The sequence below is a fragment of the Leuciscus leuciscus genome (genome assembly GCF_965113295.1).
Source record: "Leuciscus leuciscus genome assembly, chromosome: 14".
NCBI classification, from domain to species: Eukaryota; Metazoa; Chordata; class Actinopteri; order Cypriniformes; family Leuciscidae; genus Leuciscus; species Leuciscus leuciscus.
In genome coordinates, this window is record NC_138738.1 from 4,766,828 (window position 1) to 4,780,014 (window position 13,187).

The 13,187-nt window shown below is 41.8% G+C and overlaps 1 protein-coding gene and 1 long non-coding RNA gene across 2 annotated transcripts in view; both read right to left on the reverse strand.

Annotated features, from left to right (window-relative positions):
* LOC309474207 overlaps positions 1-13,187 on the reverse strand; it is a 111,898-nt gene that overhangs the window by 94,136 nt on the left and 4,575 nt on the right. The window lies entirely within an intron of this gene.
* Positions 2,025-3,274, reverse strand: LOC309474148 (odorant receptor 131-2-like). Its single transcript, XM_082136526.1, has one exon. It carries the CDS (start codon positions 3,267-3,269, stop codon positions 2,286-2,288), a length of 984 nt encoding a protein of 327 aa, XP_081992652.1. The 5' UTR covers positions 3,270-3,274; the 3' UTR covers positions 2,025-2,285.

Below are 13,187 nucleotides of genomic sequence, written 5' to 3' on the forward strand. Positions count from 1 at the left end.
TCCCTCAACACACCGTTTAGGGCGCAGGTCATTTCCCTGTCAGCCCTACCGGTCTCTGACGAGGAAGGAGACGCGAGCTTCCTTTGTCCAGTCAGGGCATTAAGAGCTTATGTGTCTCGCTCATCTGTCTTCAGACAGACGGAGCAGCTCTTCGTTTCATTCAGCGGACGTTCCAAGGGACTAGCCGCGTCGAAACAGAGCCTATCCAGATGGATAGTTGACGCCATTGCGCTGGCGTACACTTCCAAGGGTATGCAGTGCCCGTTGGGTGTCAGAGCGCACTCCACGAGGAGCATGGCTTCGTCGTGGGCCTGGTCAAGTGGGATTGCCTTGCAAGATATATGAATGGCGGCAGGCTGGGCCTCCCCGTCTACATTTATAAGGTTTTATAACCTAGAGGTTCCCGCCTTACAGGCCAGGCTGTTGTCGGTCTAAATATACCAGTACTGTCTGTTCTGATGCTATCGGTTCAGAATACTGTGTCTGCTGAGCACTGCTCGATGAGCACTGCCCGCTGATCGACCGCAAAATGCTTATGGGCAAATAAATAAGACCCACAATTTTCCATCAGCTCAGGCCGTACTCCGCCCTGTCTGTATGATGTAATTTGCGTCTAAGGGACGCTGCTATATGTGGAAGAGCGCGGCTCCGCCCCTCCCTCTTCCCGGACTCCCTGTGAGTTCCCCTGGTGATTATGCACTATATGAACCCCGGGCTTTCGCCCTTGGGTCTTTGGTGTCAGATCCCAGCACGCACGGCGTTTTACATTGGGTCCCCTAGCGTAAGATACTTACGCAGTACGAGAGACCTCTCGTAAGAGAACGTACTCGGTTACTAACGTAACCTTGGTTCTCTCTAGAAGAGGGAACGAGTACTGCGTATCTTGCCGTGCATGCACACGCTCTGGTTAGCTTCGGCGATGAAAAACCAGATATCAGCTGCCTGCGAGCTGTATTTATAGGCCTAAGCCACGCCCGTTTCGGCGGGACGTGATGCAGTGGGCGCGAAGCACCCTCATTGGGTCTGACGCTAGCAGTAGACTGACGCTAGGCCTCACTCGACAGGCTGCTGCAGTTGCCGCAGAACAGCCAATAGGCACACGTGCCGTCTTGCCTATGTCTGTATGCTGCCGCAACGCGTTTTACAATAATACAAAATTAAGGATCATTTTTTGGCTTCAATATCTCGCGGAAAAGGGATTTTCCCCTAGCGTAAGATACTTACGCAGTACTCGTTCCCTCTTCTAGAGAGAACGGAGGTTACGTTAGTAACCGAGTACGTTTTGTGCAAGAACAGAGTTTTCTGCCAATACAGTTCATGTTCTCACTGTGGCATATGACTGAATCTATATTGCAGTTGAACATTATACGGGTGAGTTACAGTAATGCAGAATATCTACGTGCTGTTATGTAAAATGGTGTATTTGATGTATTTGTCTCCCTTGATGCATCTCTGATCAATCTGATGTTACAGTCATCGACTGTTTCCTCTCCCTTCATCTCTATGTTCACAAATTGCAAATTTCTCTTTCTGTCTCTCTCTCTCTCTCTCACACGCACACATACGCACACACACACACACACACACGCACGCACGCACGCACGCGCACGCACGCGCACGCACGCACACACAAACAAACACACGTGTGTGCACACTTTGAACATAGTGGTGGTTATTATAAATCACTTATGTAAAAAGAATTCATTACATTTAGTTATCCATATCGGAAATTGTAAACAAGTTGTACGGAAATTGTCTGTAGAATCAATATCTATAGAAATCTATAGGTGTACCAAATGATTCATTGATTAACCATTAAGTTCAGTTGGATTAAATATTAGACAAATGTATTAAACTGAACGAGAAGAGATGCAAATAAAAAGTTTTATAGTAAGAGCTTTATGAAAGGCAGTTACCATGAATGAAACATTTATATAGATGAAACACTTATGGTGTGAAAAGGATACTTGAGTCTGATGTTTTCCATGTAAAAGATATGAAAATGGAAAAGGTTGAAACTGCAGATTTAAGTCATTTATTATATTGTGTGTTTTCTTTTTCATAAAGAGACTTTTACCATTGCCATTTTTTATGTCTGTAAAGTGCCACGTACAGCTGCCATGCATACACTCAAATTATCATTTGCTTTTCACGTTATATGCTTTAATCAGTAATCACCGCATATGTAGACCAGTATATATTTATAAATTTCTTTCACACATGTCTACAAATCAGATTCATTCACAAATGTTGCTTTCTTTACAATATTGTGATATAATGAACCTTCATATGGATTTATCGGAAACTTTGGCCAAATTCTTTTTGGGTTGGAGAGTTGTTATCGTACTCCTCATCTCAAACATTGTACACAGTAAGTATCTTTTCAGGTACTTACAAAATGTTTGATCTCTCATGCCATACACAATAGGACTGACAAACCTGGGCATTATGTGGATTACTACATAATTTAAAAATCTTATCTCCAGAAAAAGCATCGGAAACATTTCCGTCAGCAGCTTGTCCAGGAAGGGCCCGGCAAACGTTAGCAAGCACATCAGAAGCTGGATCCCATGTAGGAGGATGGTACTTCGAGCTTTGCCAGCATCCAAGCTTGTGGACTTTGCAACAAACATGATCTTTATGTAAGTATACACTATAGTCAGCCCAACAAATGCCAGGTAAATAATATACATAACATTTCTATTCTCTATCATATATGGGTTATTGAACACATAATCTCTGAAGCAGAAGACATTGCTGTAGAAGAAGGTTCGTGGTTGTGTAGCCAACAGGACGAACAGGTCTGGTAGAGCCTGGATGGCATTCAGGCTACAGATTAGGCTGATAAGGATGTATGTTTTAGATACGGTACAGATCTGAGCATGACGCAAAGGGTTGCAGATAGCGATGTAGCGCTCTATAGCCATGGCGGCCAGGTTCAGTGGTGTGTTGAGCGTTGTGAATGTAGCGGTCATCAATAGAACACAGCAGAAAGAGACATTGATAGTAAACACAATGTACCTCAACACATGAAGAAGGACTGTAATAATCAGCTGAATCGTGTCGTTGAACACCATATGAATGAAGAGAATGTACCGAGGGTTTCCGTTAAAGATCTCATGCTTGATGAAGGTGTGGATGAGCGTGCCGTTGATGTAGTTGATGGAGATGCACAAACTAACCACTATCACATTCTTAGCCACTGCTGTGCTAAAGCTGTCCCGCAGAATTGTGGGTTGGGTGATGTTACCCACCAGTGAAACATTCATCTTTTAATAACCAGAGCCGGACAGTAATGGAGTACATTTACTTGAGTACAGTACTTAAGTACAATTTTGAGGGATCTGTACTTTACTCGAGTATCATTTTTGGGGAGTACTCATGACTTTACTCAAGTAAATTTGAGAGGCAAATATTGTACTCTTTACTCCAATACATTTCTATCCATAACCGTGAGTACCCGTTACTTCTAAAAAAAAAAAGAAAAAAGAAAAATCTCGGAAACCCTCAATTTGTTGTTTCCCTCTCAAACGTGATTGGATTGCGCAGGCACCACTGATTGGGACAGCCTATCAGCAATCACCTTCAGCTTTCCGCCAAAGTCAACTCCATGGTTAGATTTAGATAAGAGACGAAACCATGGACGAAACAATGGATGAAGACGCAGCAGGTCCATCCCGGGAATGTGCCAACCCATGGCCCCACCTCGCCAGACTATTTCAATTTTCTGAACAAGCTAATGATCATTTTCGCTTCAAGTGTTTGCTGTGTTTACCAATGTAAGCACTGTGGCAGTAGTAATGCAATATTTAGAAAATGTACTCTTGTACTCTTGATACTCAAGTACTTTTAAAAACAAGTACTTCAGTACTTTTACTTAAGTAGACATCTGACTGTAGTACTTTTACTTGTACTTGAGTAAAATTTAGCAAGGGGTATCTGTACTTTTACTCAAGTAATGAAGCTGTGTACTCTGTCCGCCTCTGTTAATAACACAACTTTCAAAAAAAAACAAAAAAAAATAGAGAACATGAAAGGTTAAACATTGTGCATCAAGATTACTAGAATGTCTAGATAGAACAATGTTATTCTCAGTATAAAATTCAATTGCATCAGCAAATTAACATTAATTTGATCAAAGAGTCACATAAAGTTCAGATGTTTTTACATTAATACCTCTGCAGACTTCCCATCCTGTTATAAAAGAGTCTGGCGAAAAATCTCCTTTTATATCATGTGATGCTCCTCTTGGTAATAGAGGTTGGTGTCTGCGCATGACTAACCTCATGTGACGTCAGAAGAGTAAAGGAAATATTTATTTTAAAGCAAAATGGCATGACCTCTTGAAACTTTTGACTTGAAAACATGGAGTCAAGTTTTGGTTACACTCTCAGCTTGTCAGTGGGGTAGTACCCTTAAAGGGACATCTTTGTACCTTATTACCTTAAGGGTACATATTACTACTCAAATGCACCTTTTAGGGATACATAAGGTACAAAGTTGTCCTCCTCCTGTCCCAGTGATAAGCGGTTGTACCCCTAAAGGTGCAAATTTTGCCCATTTTTTCTTCTTCCAGGAAGTTCTGTGATTGCACCATTGTGCTGCCAAAAAATATCTTTCTCCACTGACAGCCATTCAAAAGTAGTTGTATATTCTGCTAAAGACCAATGTTTGCAAGCAACATACAGTGAAAATAAAATGCGACAATAAGTCTCTAATTATAGAGAATAATGATCACACTCTTTATCAAGGTTTCAAAGGGTTTCAAATGCAAACATTGAATATCATATTTCACATTTTAAAGTTTTATTTTGCTTAATGTAGTGATGTGGCATGCACATTTTCATCTCAGTGCACTTTTGAATTTGCCGCCTGTCTGTGCAAATGGGTTTTCAATATTCATACATTTTTATATATCATTCTTATATATTGATTAATGTAGGATTCTAAACTGGAAACCAGCCTACTCTTCGATTCTGATTCAATCTGTATAGTACAGTCACCATCAGCTCAGTGAGGCCTAGAAAAACCTATCTTTATTTCCTCGGATCTTTAAAATGCATTTTTAACAATTTAGGGTGTGATATTACTCTCTAGAAATGCTGGGTTGTTTTAACCCATGTTTGGGTCAAATATGGCCAAACCCAATTGTTGGTTTAAATTAAACATTTTAAAAGGTTAATTTAAACCAGCAGTTGGGTTTGTCCATATTTGACTCAAATATGGGTTGAAACAACCCAGCATTTTTAGAGTCTAACATCCAGATCACCATGACATTTAAACCTTTATCTTATTGTAGTTTTTATAGATAAAAACACCTCAACTTAAAAACGCAAGTAACTTTGTGGGCGTGTCTTGGGCGCTGTTGCTATTATACCGGCGGGATAAATGACTCTTGCGCCCGACGCAAATCTAAAATGGGTTGGTCTGAAGTAGCTTCATTATTCATAGGTGTGGTTTGGGCGTAACGTGAAATAAACCAATCAGAGCAACATCTCACGTTCCCTTTAAGAGCAGGCACGCTTGTTCCATAGCGGATTGCTATTATAACGGCGGATTTGCCAGACGCGCGCCAGGAGCGGTTCACAGCCGAGGAGACCGACCTTCTCGTCAGGGCCGTAAAAGACAGAAAAGTGACATTGTATGGGGATAGGAGAAATCCACCCAAATCAGCTTTGGTTAAACAGGCGTATAAAAATTTGGGTAAATATGTAAGCTAGATTTATGCCTATTTTTTCACATCTTCATGGACACAACAATGATTTCCCTCGTGTAATATTTTTCCTTGAAATAATGTATGGTTTTCTAAAAATGAGAACTGCTGCATCTGTGTGAAGATAAGATAAGCAAAGTGCACTCGCTAACGTTACATTGATTATGGCCAAGCATGCGCCCTTAAATAGCATATGAATAACATGCGCAACGCGCCACTGACTTTTGACTAGGTTTTTCCTGGTTGGTGGCGGAATTGTTTTCTAAACCTGCAAAATAGCATTATGGAACGTTTGCACCGGAACACGCCTCATCTTTGCGCTGAACCGCCCCTGGGAGCGCAAGTGTATTTCTTAGTTTACCGACGTGCGTCTGTGGAGGGAAAAGTCCGCTGTGCGCGGGTGCAAAATAGGACAGTCGGAACAGCTCTTTGTATGTTTCGGCGGCCACACAAAAGGGCTCCCGGTCACGAAGATTGTCAACATTGTCAAGATACAGCTCGGAACCTAGACTCCTACTCTTGTGAAGTACCACTGGTACTTTCTTTTCTTCAAGAGCTGCTGGACTCGGGTCGAACCCCCTCCACGCTCAAAGTATATGTGGCGGCCATAGCAGCCTTCCATTCCAACCTGATCGTGCGCTTCCTCAAAGGGGCCAGGAGGCTTAACCCATCTTGACTCCAAAGTCGTCTTCAAACCTAGACATGGCTATGTACCCAAGGTGCTCTCGACTCCGTTCAGAGCCCAGGTCATTTCGCTGTCGGCCCTTCCCCTATCGGAAGACGATAGGCAAGGCAAGGCAAGGCAAGGCAAGGCAAGGCAAGGCAAGGCAAGACAAGTTTATTTATATAGCACATTTCATACACAATGGCAATTCAAAGTGCTTTACATAGAAGAAATTAAAATAATAAAAAGAAATAAGAATAATTAAAACAGTTTAGAAAAATTTAATAAAATACAGTACTTTTAAAAATAAAAAATAATATTATTATAGATCTTTCCTTCAAAGGATTCCCTTAAGACTTAAATCTTTCCTTCTTTTAACCTTCAATCTTCTTACGACTTCCATCTATCAACTTTCCTTTAACTTTCTTTTCTCCCTCATTTACTCACACGTTCTTTTCACTTTCTTTAGCACTGCGTTCACATTCTTTCTCGACTTCCATCTATCAACTTTCCTTTAACTTTCTTTTCTCCCTCATTTACTCACACGTTCTTTTCACTTTCTTTAGCACTGCGTTCACATTCTTTCTCAGACGAAAACTTTAATATCGTCATTTAAACACTGTTCTACTTTCAAACCCACATTAATACACGTCACTTTCACATTATCACTTTCTTTTACCTTCTGAGTGGGCATTTACAGTTTCGGGCTAAATGCCCTGCTGACATAGGAGAAATTTAAATAATTAAAAGAAATAAGGATAATTAAAACAGTTTAGAAAAATAAAATAAAATACAGTACAGTACAAACAGTCGGACGAACAGCGGCACAGTGCTCATTCAGTAAATGCATAGCTAAACAGAAGTGTTTTGAGTCTGGATTTGAATGTGACTACTGTAGGAGCACATCTGATCTCTTCTGGAAGCTGGTTCCAGCTGTGGCTGGCATAATAGCTAAAACCAGACTCACCATGCTTAGAGTGAACCCTTGGTATTTCTAGCTGATATGATCCTAATGATCTGAGTGATCTGTTGGGTTTATATTCAGTGAGCATATCTGCAATGTATTGAGGTCCTAGGCCATTGAATGATTTATATACCAGTAATAGTACTTTAAAATCAATCCTAAATTTAACTGGGAGCCAGTGTAAAGACCTGAGGACTGGTGTGATATGTTCATATTTTCTGGTTCTGCTCAGAATCCTGGCGGCAGCGTTCTGTATGAGTTGCAACTGTCTTATGGTCTTTTTGGGAAGGCCAGTGAGGAGTCCATTACAATAATCCACCCTGCTGGTGATGAAAGCATGCACAAGTTTCTCTAAGTCTTGCCTGGAAACAAAGCATCTAATTCTTGCAATATTTTTCAGATGATAGTATGCTGATTTAGTTATTGCTTTGACATGACTACTGGAACTAAGGTCTGACTCTAGTGTCACACCAAGATTCCTGACTTGATGTTTAGTTGTTTGACCCCTAGAGTGAAGGTATGCGTTCACCTTGAGAACTTCATCTTTGTTTCCAAACGCAATAACTTCAGTTTTGTCTTTGTTTAATTGAAGAAAGTTTTGACACATCCAACTGTTGACTTCGTCAATGCATCGGCACAAGGAGTCAATGGGGCTGTAATCGTTAGGCGATAGGGCTAAGTACAGCTGTGTGTCGTCTGCATAGCTGTGGTAAGCAATTTGGTTATTTCTCATTATTTGGCTCATTGGGAGCATATACAGGTTGAACAGGAGTGGCGCAAGGATTGAGCCTTGAGGGACTCCGCATGTCATGGATGTCCACTCAGACTTATGGTCTCCTATACTAACATAATAACCTCTCCCATCTAAGTATGACCTGAACCATTTTAGGACTATCCCAGATAGCCCCACCCAGTTTTCCAGCCTGTCAAGAAGTATGTTATGATCGACAGTGTCAAATGCAGCACTGAGGTCGAGTAGTACCAGCACTGATAATTTTCCTGAATCAGTATTTAAGCGAATATCGTTTATTATCTTTATGAGCGCTGTCTCTGTGCTGTGATGCGGTCGGAAACCAGATTGAAAATTGTCAAAGTAACCATTTGAGCTTAAGAATTTGTTCAGCTGATTGAAGATAACTTTTTCAATGAGCTTGCCTATGAAAGGAAGATTTGAGATCGGTCTATAGTTGCTTAATATGGTCTTATCCAGATTGCTCTTTTTCAGGAGGGGCTTGACAACTGCAGTTTTCAGGGAGTTTGGAAAACTCCCAGAGAGAAGTGAGGCATTTACCACTTCTAGAAGATCTGCTTCTAAACTGTTTAGCACACTTTTGAAAAAAGATGTGGGAAGTGTGTCAAGAGCGCATGTTGATGTTTTAAGGTGTTGTACGGTTTCTTCCAAAATTTTGCCATCAATTTCTTTGAAGTCAGACATAGTAACTACTTTCTCAGGTGGTCTGATCTGTCTGACCCCAGCACAACTCAGGGATGTGCTGATCACCTTTCTGATATTATTGATTTTCTCAGAGAAGAAAGAAGCAAACTCACTGCACTTGCTGTTTGAGAGCATTTCACTAGGAATCTGGCTTGGGGGGTTTGTCAGTCTCTCTACAGTAGCAAAAAGAGTGCGTGTGTTGTTTAAATTGCTGTTTATAATATTTGAGAAGAAAGTCTGTCTAGCTTTGCCTAGTTCCATATTGAAAGCATGCAGGCTGTCTTTGTAGATGTTATAATGGACTACAAGTTTTGTCTTCCGCCACATGCGCTCTGCTTTTCTGCATTGTCTTTTCATATGTTGCACTGCTGTTGAGTTTCTCCAAGGTGCTTTTTGTCTGCCACTCTTCTTCCTGACTTTAACAGGAGCAATATCATCAATTATATTTTTAACTTTTGAGTTAAAAGAATCAAGGAGAAAATCAACAGAGTCAGCAGATATGCTTGGTGTTAAAGATATAGCCTTCATAAATAGTACACTAGTGTTCTCATTTAAGCATCTCTTCTTGACAGACACAGATCTAGCTTCAATGGCAGGAGAGATCAATATATCAAAGAAAATACAGAAATGATCAGACAGTGCTACATCCTTAATAACAATCGATGAAATGTTTAGACCCTTACTGATAAGTAAATCTAGAGTGTGTCCATGATTGTGTGTGGGTCCATGTACATGCTGAGTCAGATCAAAAGTTTTTAAAACAGTTTTGATTTCTTTTGCCATATTGTTTTCTGCATTATCTATGTGAATGTTAAAATCTCCAGCAATGGCAAAACAGTCAAACTCTGAGGTAATTGTTGATAACAGTTCTGTAAAGTCCTCAGCAAAGGCTGGAGAATATTTTGGAGGCCTGTAAATAATGATAAGTAAAATGCGAGGAGCACCTTTTAACACAGTACCCAGATGTTCGAAAGACGGGTAATTCCCAAATGATATTTGCTTACATTGATAGATATCTTTAAAAAGAGCAGCTAGACCCCCACCTCTCTTAACAGCTCTGCAGACACTCATAAAAGTAAAGTTAGGAGGGGCTGTTTCATTGAGGATTGTTGCACTGCAGCTGTCTTCTAGCCAGGTTTCATTTAGAAACATAAAGTCCAGGTTGTTTGTGGTTATTAAGTCGTTGACTAGAAGTGATTTATTTTTAAGTGAGCGAATGTTTAAAAGTGCTAACTTAACAGTCTTACTTTTTGTCCCCACAGCAATCTTAGTTTGACATGTAATAGGCACCAGATTAGTTGGGTTTGCTGTATGGCTATTGAAGGCCTTAGACTTTCTATCTTGTAATAGAGCAGCAATAAAGAAAGATACAGGCACACTGGGTTCCCGCTTGTTCTGTAAACATTTGAGAAGGTTACTGTTATCATAACAGGAACCCAAAACACATCACTGAGAGCTGGTATCAGTTGTTTTTGGTTCACCTCGAGCAGATGGAGGAGGGTGTGGGCCCTGGCGTTTTGGCCGAAGAGGCCGAAGAGCTCTCACAGAGGCAGGGGGCGGGCGAGCTCGGCGCGCAGGCTTTGGTGTTTGAGGTGCCTGACGTTTTTTGGTTGGTATCTGGGGGCTTGCAGCAAAAGAGTGGGATAGTCTGGTTCCAGCATGCACGAGTTCTTCCATTTTCTGTGAGAAGCACAGGAGTGGAGTTGCTGGCGAGAGTGAAAGAGTATCTGGTGAAGGGGGCTGTTGCTCAGGTGTTATCGGAGGCTGTAATATGCTGTCCTGGCTTCCCTGGCTGTTTTCCAGGAAGTCGTCCTTGGGTGCTGAATCTTGGAGCAGTTCTGATATGTCTGTCTGTAGTGAGCTCTGTGGGCAGGGCTCAGCTGAGATTGTGTCCGTGAGCAGAGGTTGTTGTGGCTCAGTGGTGTTATCATTGTCCTTGTGTGATGTGTCAACCGCATGTCCATTTTGCTGCTGAAGTGAAGTCCCGTGTTCATTCATACTGTTTCCAGGTGTGTGTGTGTCGTTCAGATTGACACACACTGCAGAAGGATGATTGAGGGAGAAGTCGATATTGTCCTTTAACACTCTTGAACCAAGTTTGTTTGGGTGATGGCCATCCCGATGAAATAGTTGTCTCTGACTCCAGAAAAGATTGAAGTTGTCAATGAAGTTTACTCCTTTTATATTGCAGGTTTTTTGCAGCCATGTATTAATCCCAAGCAGCCGTGAAAACCTGTTTGTTCCTCTTGCTGGGAGTGGTCCACTGATGAATGTTTGAACTTTCAGTCTTTTAAGTGTTTCAAGAAGTTCATTGAAATCCTTCTTAAGGAGTTCTGACTGCTCTTTATGAATATCATTCTTCCCCACATGAATTATGAGTCGATTTGCAGTCTTATGTTTCATCAGAATGTTTTGAAGTTCCCTGTTTATATCAGAAGTTGTAGCTTGTGGAAGGCAGCATGTAGTTGAATCCCTGCTGCTAATGTTTCTGATTATGGAGTCCCCCACTATCAGAGTCCTGGGCTCGGCTGTGCTCTGAGCTGAGTGCCGCTGTCTGCTCGACCTTGAGCGCCAGTTAGCATCAGTGTTAGCTACTGGCTGATACAGTCTGTGTTCGATCATATTCATCATGTTTGGGGATTCCTCATTTACATTCATTAGTACTTCAAATCTGTTCTCAAGATGTATAGGTGTTGGTAGGAGACCAGTGTTTGCAGTCCTTGTCAGAGCTGTATCTGGGGTAGAGGATGCTACTGCGGTAATATGTGAGGCTCGTGACAATCTGATGTCTCGAGTGCCTTTGGGTCTCGCTCCCTGTTTGTGCCATCAATTTGTAAGTCGATCGGCTTGTTTCTCTACCTGTCGAGGAGCACTAGTTTCATGGGACTCACCGGCTATATGCTGAGGGCGTCCATGACGAAGCTCTGTTGTGTGTTCCGTCTGGTTTGGTGGTCCCGTAAATAACTTTGTTTCAAGAACTGCAATCCTTTGTAAAAGTCTGTGGCAGTTAGTGCAGCAAGTAGATTCCAGAAGAGGCATTTTCTCTCTTATCCTTGTAGGCAGTTGTGTTTTCCTTTCCCCGGAATGTAAGCTGGTCGGGTAGAAGAATTTTGCGTTTTTGTGGTAATCCAAACTTTGTCGTTTGAGCACTGTGCTGATTTGCTGAAGTTAAAATTAGGTGATAAAAGGAGCTAAAATATAAAAATATAGAAGATAAAATATAAAAGCGATAGAGCAAAGCGCGGAGCAGTAAGCAAGAGCGTCCGAACGGTAGCTGAGCTGAGCAGGAAGACTTGATAGAGAATCAAGTCTACTCTGACTTGTTAGGGCTCTCAGGGTTTATTTAGAGGGTTCTGCCCCATTCAGACAGTCGGAACAGCTCTTTGTATGCTTCGGCGGCCGCACCAAAGGGCTCCCTGTCACGAAGATTGTCACAATGGATAGTGGATGCTATCTCTTTAGCCTACGCCTCAATGGGCCTTCAATGCCCCATAGGCATCAGAGCCCATTCCACAAGGGGCATGGCCTCTTCATGGGAATGGATCAGTGGTGTACTAATTGAAGACATTTGTGCGGCAGCCGGTTGGTCTTCACCGTCCACATTTGTAAGATTTTATAACTTGGAAGTGCCGGCTCTGCAGGCATGAGTCCTTTCTATCTAAACCTCTAGGTATCCTTTTGCGGGCTCCGACATTGGTCCGGTCCCCGTTGGATTTTGACTTTAAGTTCTACTATAAGCTTTGGGCTTCACAGCTCCAGACGGCAGTTCAGAGCGAATTCGTCAGCTAATAGCACGGTATTTTGAAATGGGTTCCCATAGCGTCTAGCAGACACAATACGAGTGAACCATTCTCGAAAGGGAACGTACTTGGTTACTAACTTAACCTCGGTTCCCTGAGAGTAACGGGAATGAGTATTGCATAGACGGCCGTGCTATTAAGCTTCACGATTGCTATGGCGTAATGGGCTGCATGTATAGTCAGCAGCCATGCCCATTTTTGCAGGTTTCGGCACACGCGAGGCGGGAAGCGTCCTGAAAGGTTTGTGCGTCCTCGCCGCTTCGCCATAGGTTCATGCAGTTCCCGCAGCCCAGCCAATCAGCATGTTATACAGCTCTGCACTGTGCTTGCTGCACTGCATTTTTAAATAAAGGCTTCAATATTCTTAGAAAAAGAGTTTTCCCATAGCGTCTAGCAATACTCGTTCATTTTCAAAACTCTTAGTACAAAAATCTAAACTGATCACACTTGTAACACAGCTAGTCATTCTTTCAAAACCTGATCCCTGCTTTCATTACAGTCATACACATTTCAGTCCACATAATCATTGTTCCAAACACATAATTATTGTAATATGTAATGAGAAAATTTGGTTTAATCACCGAAACACAACAGTATGATCTTCTTTCAAT

Coding starts and splice junctions, on each gene's coding strand:
- LOC309474148 (XM_082136526.1), bottom strand. CDS start 3,269: ATGAATGTTTCACTGGTGGGTAACATCACCCAACCCACAATTCTGCGG.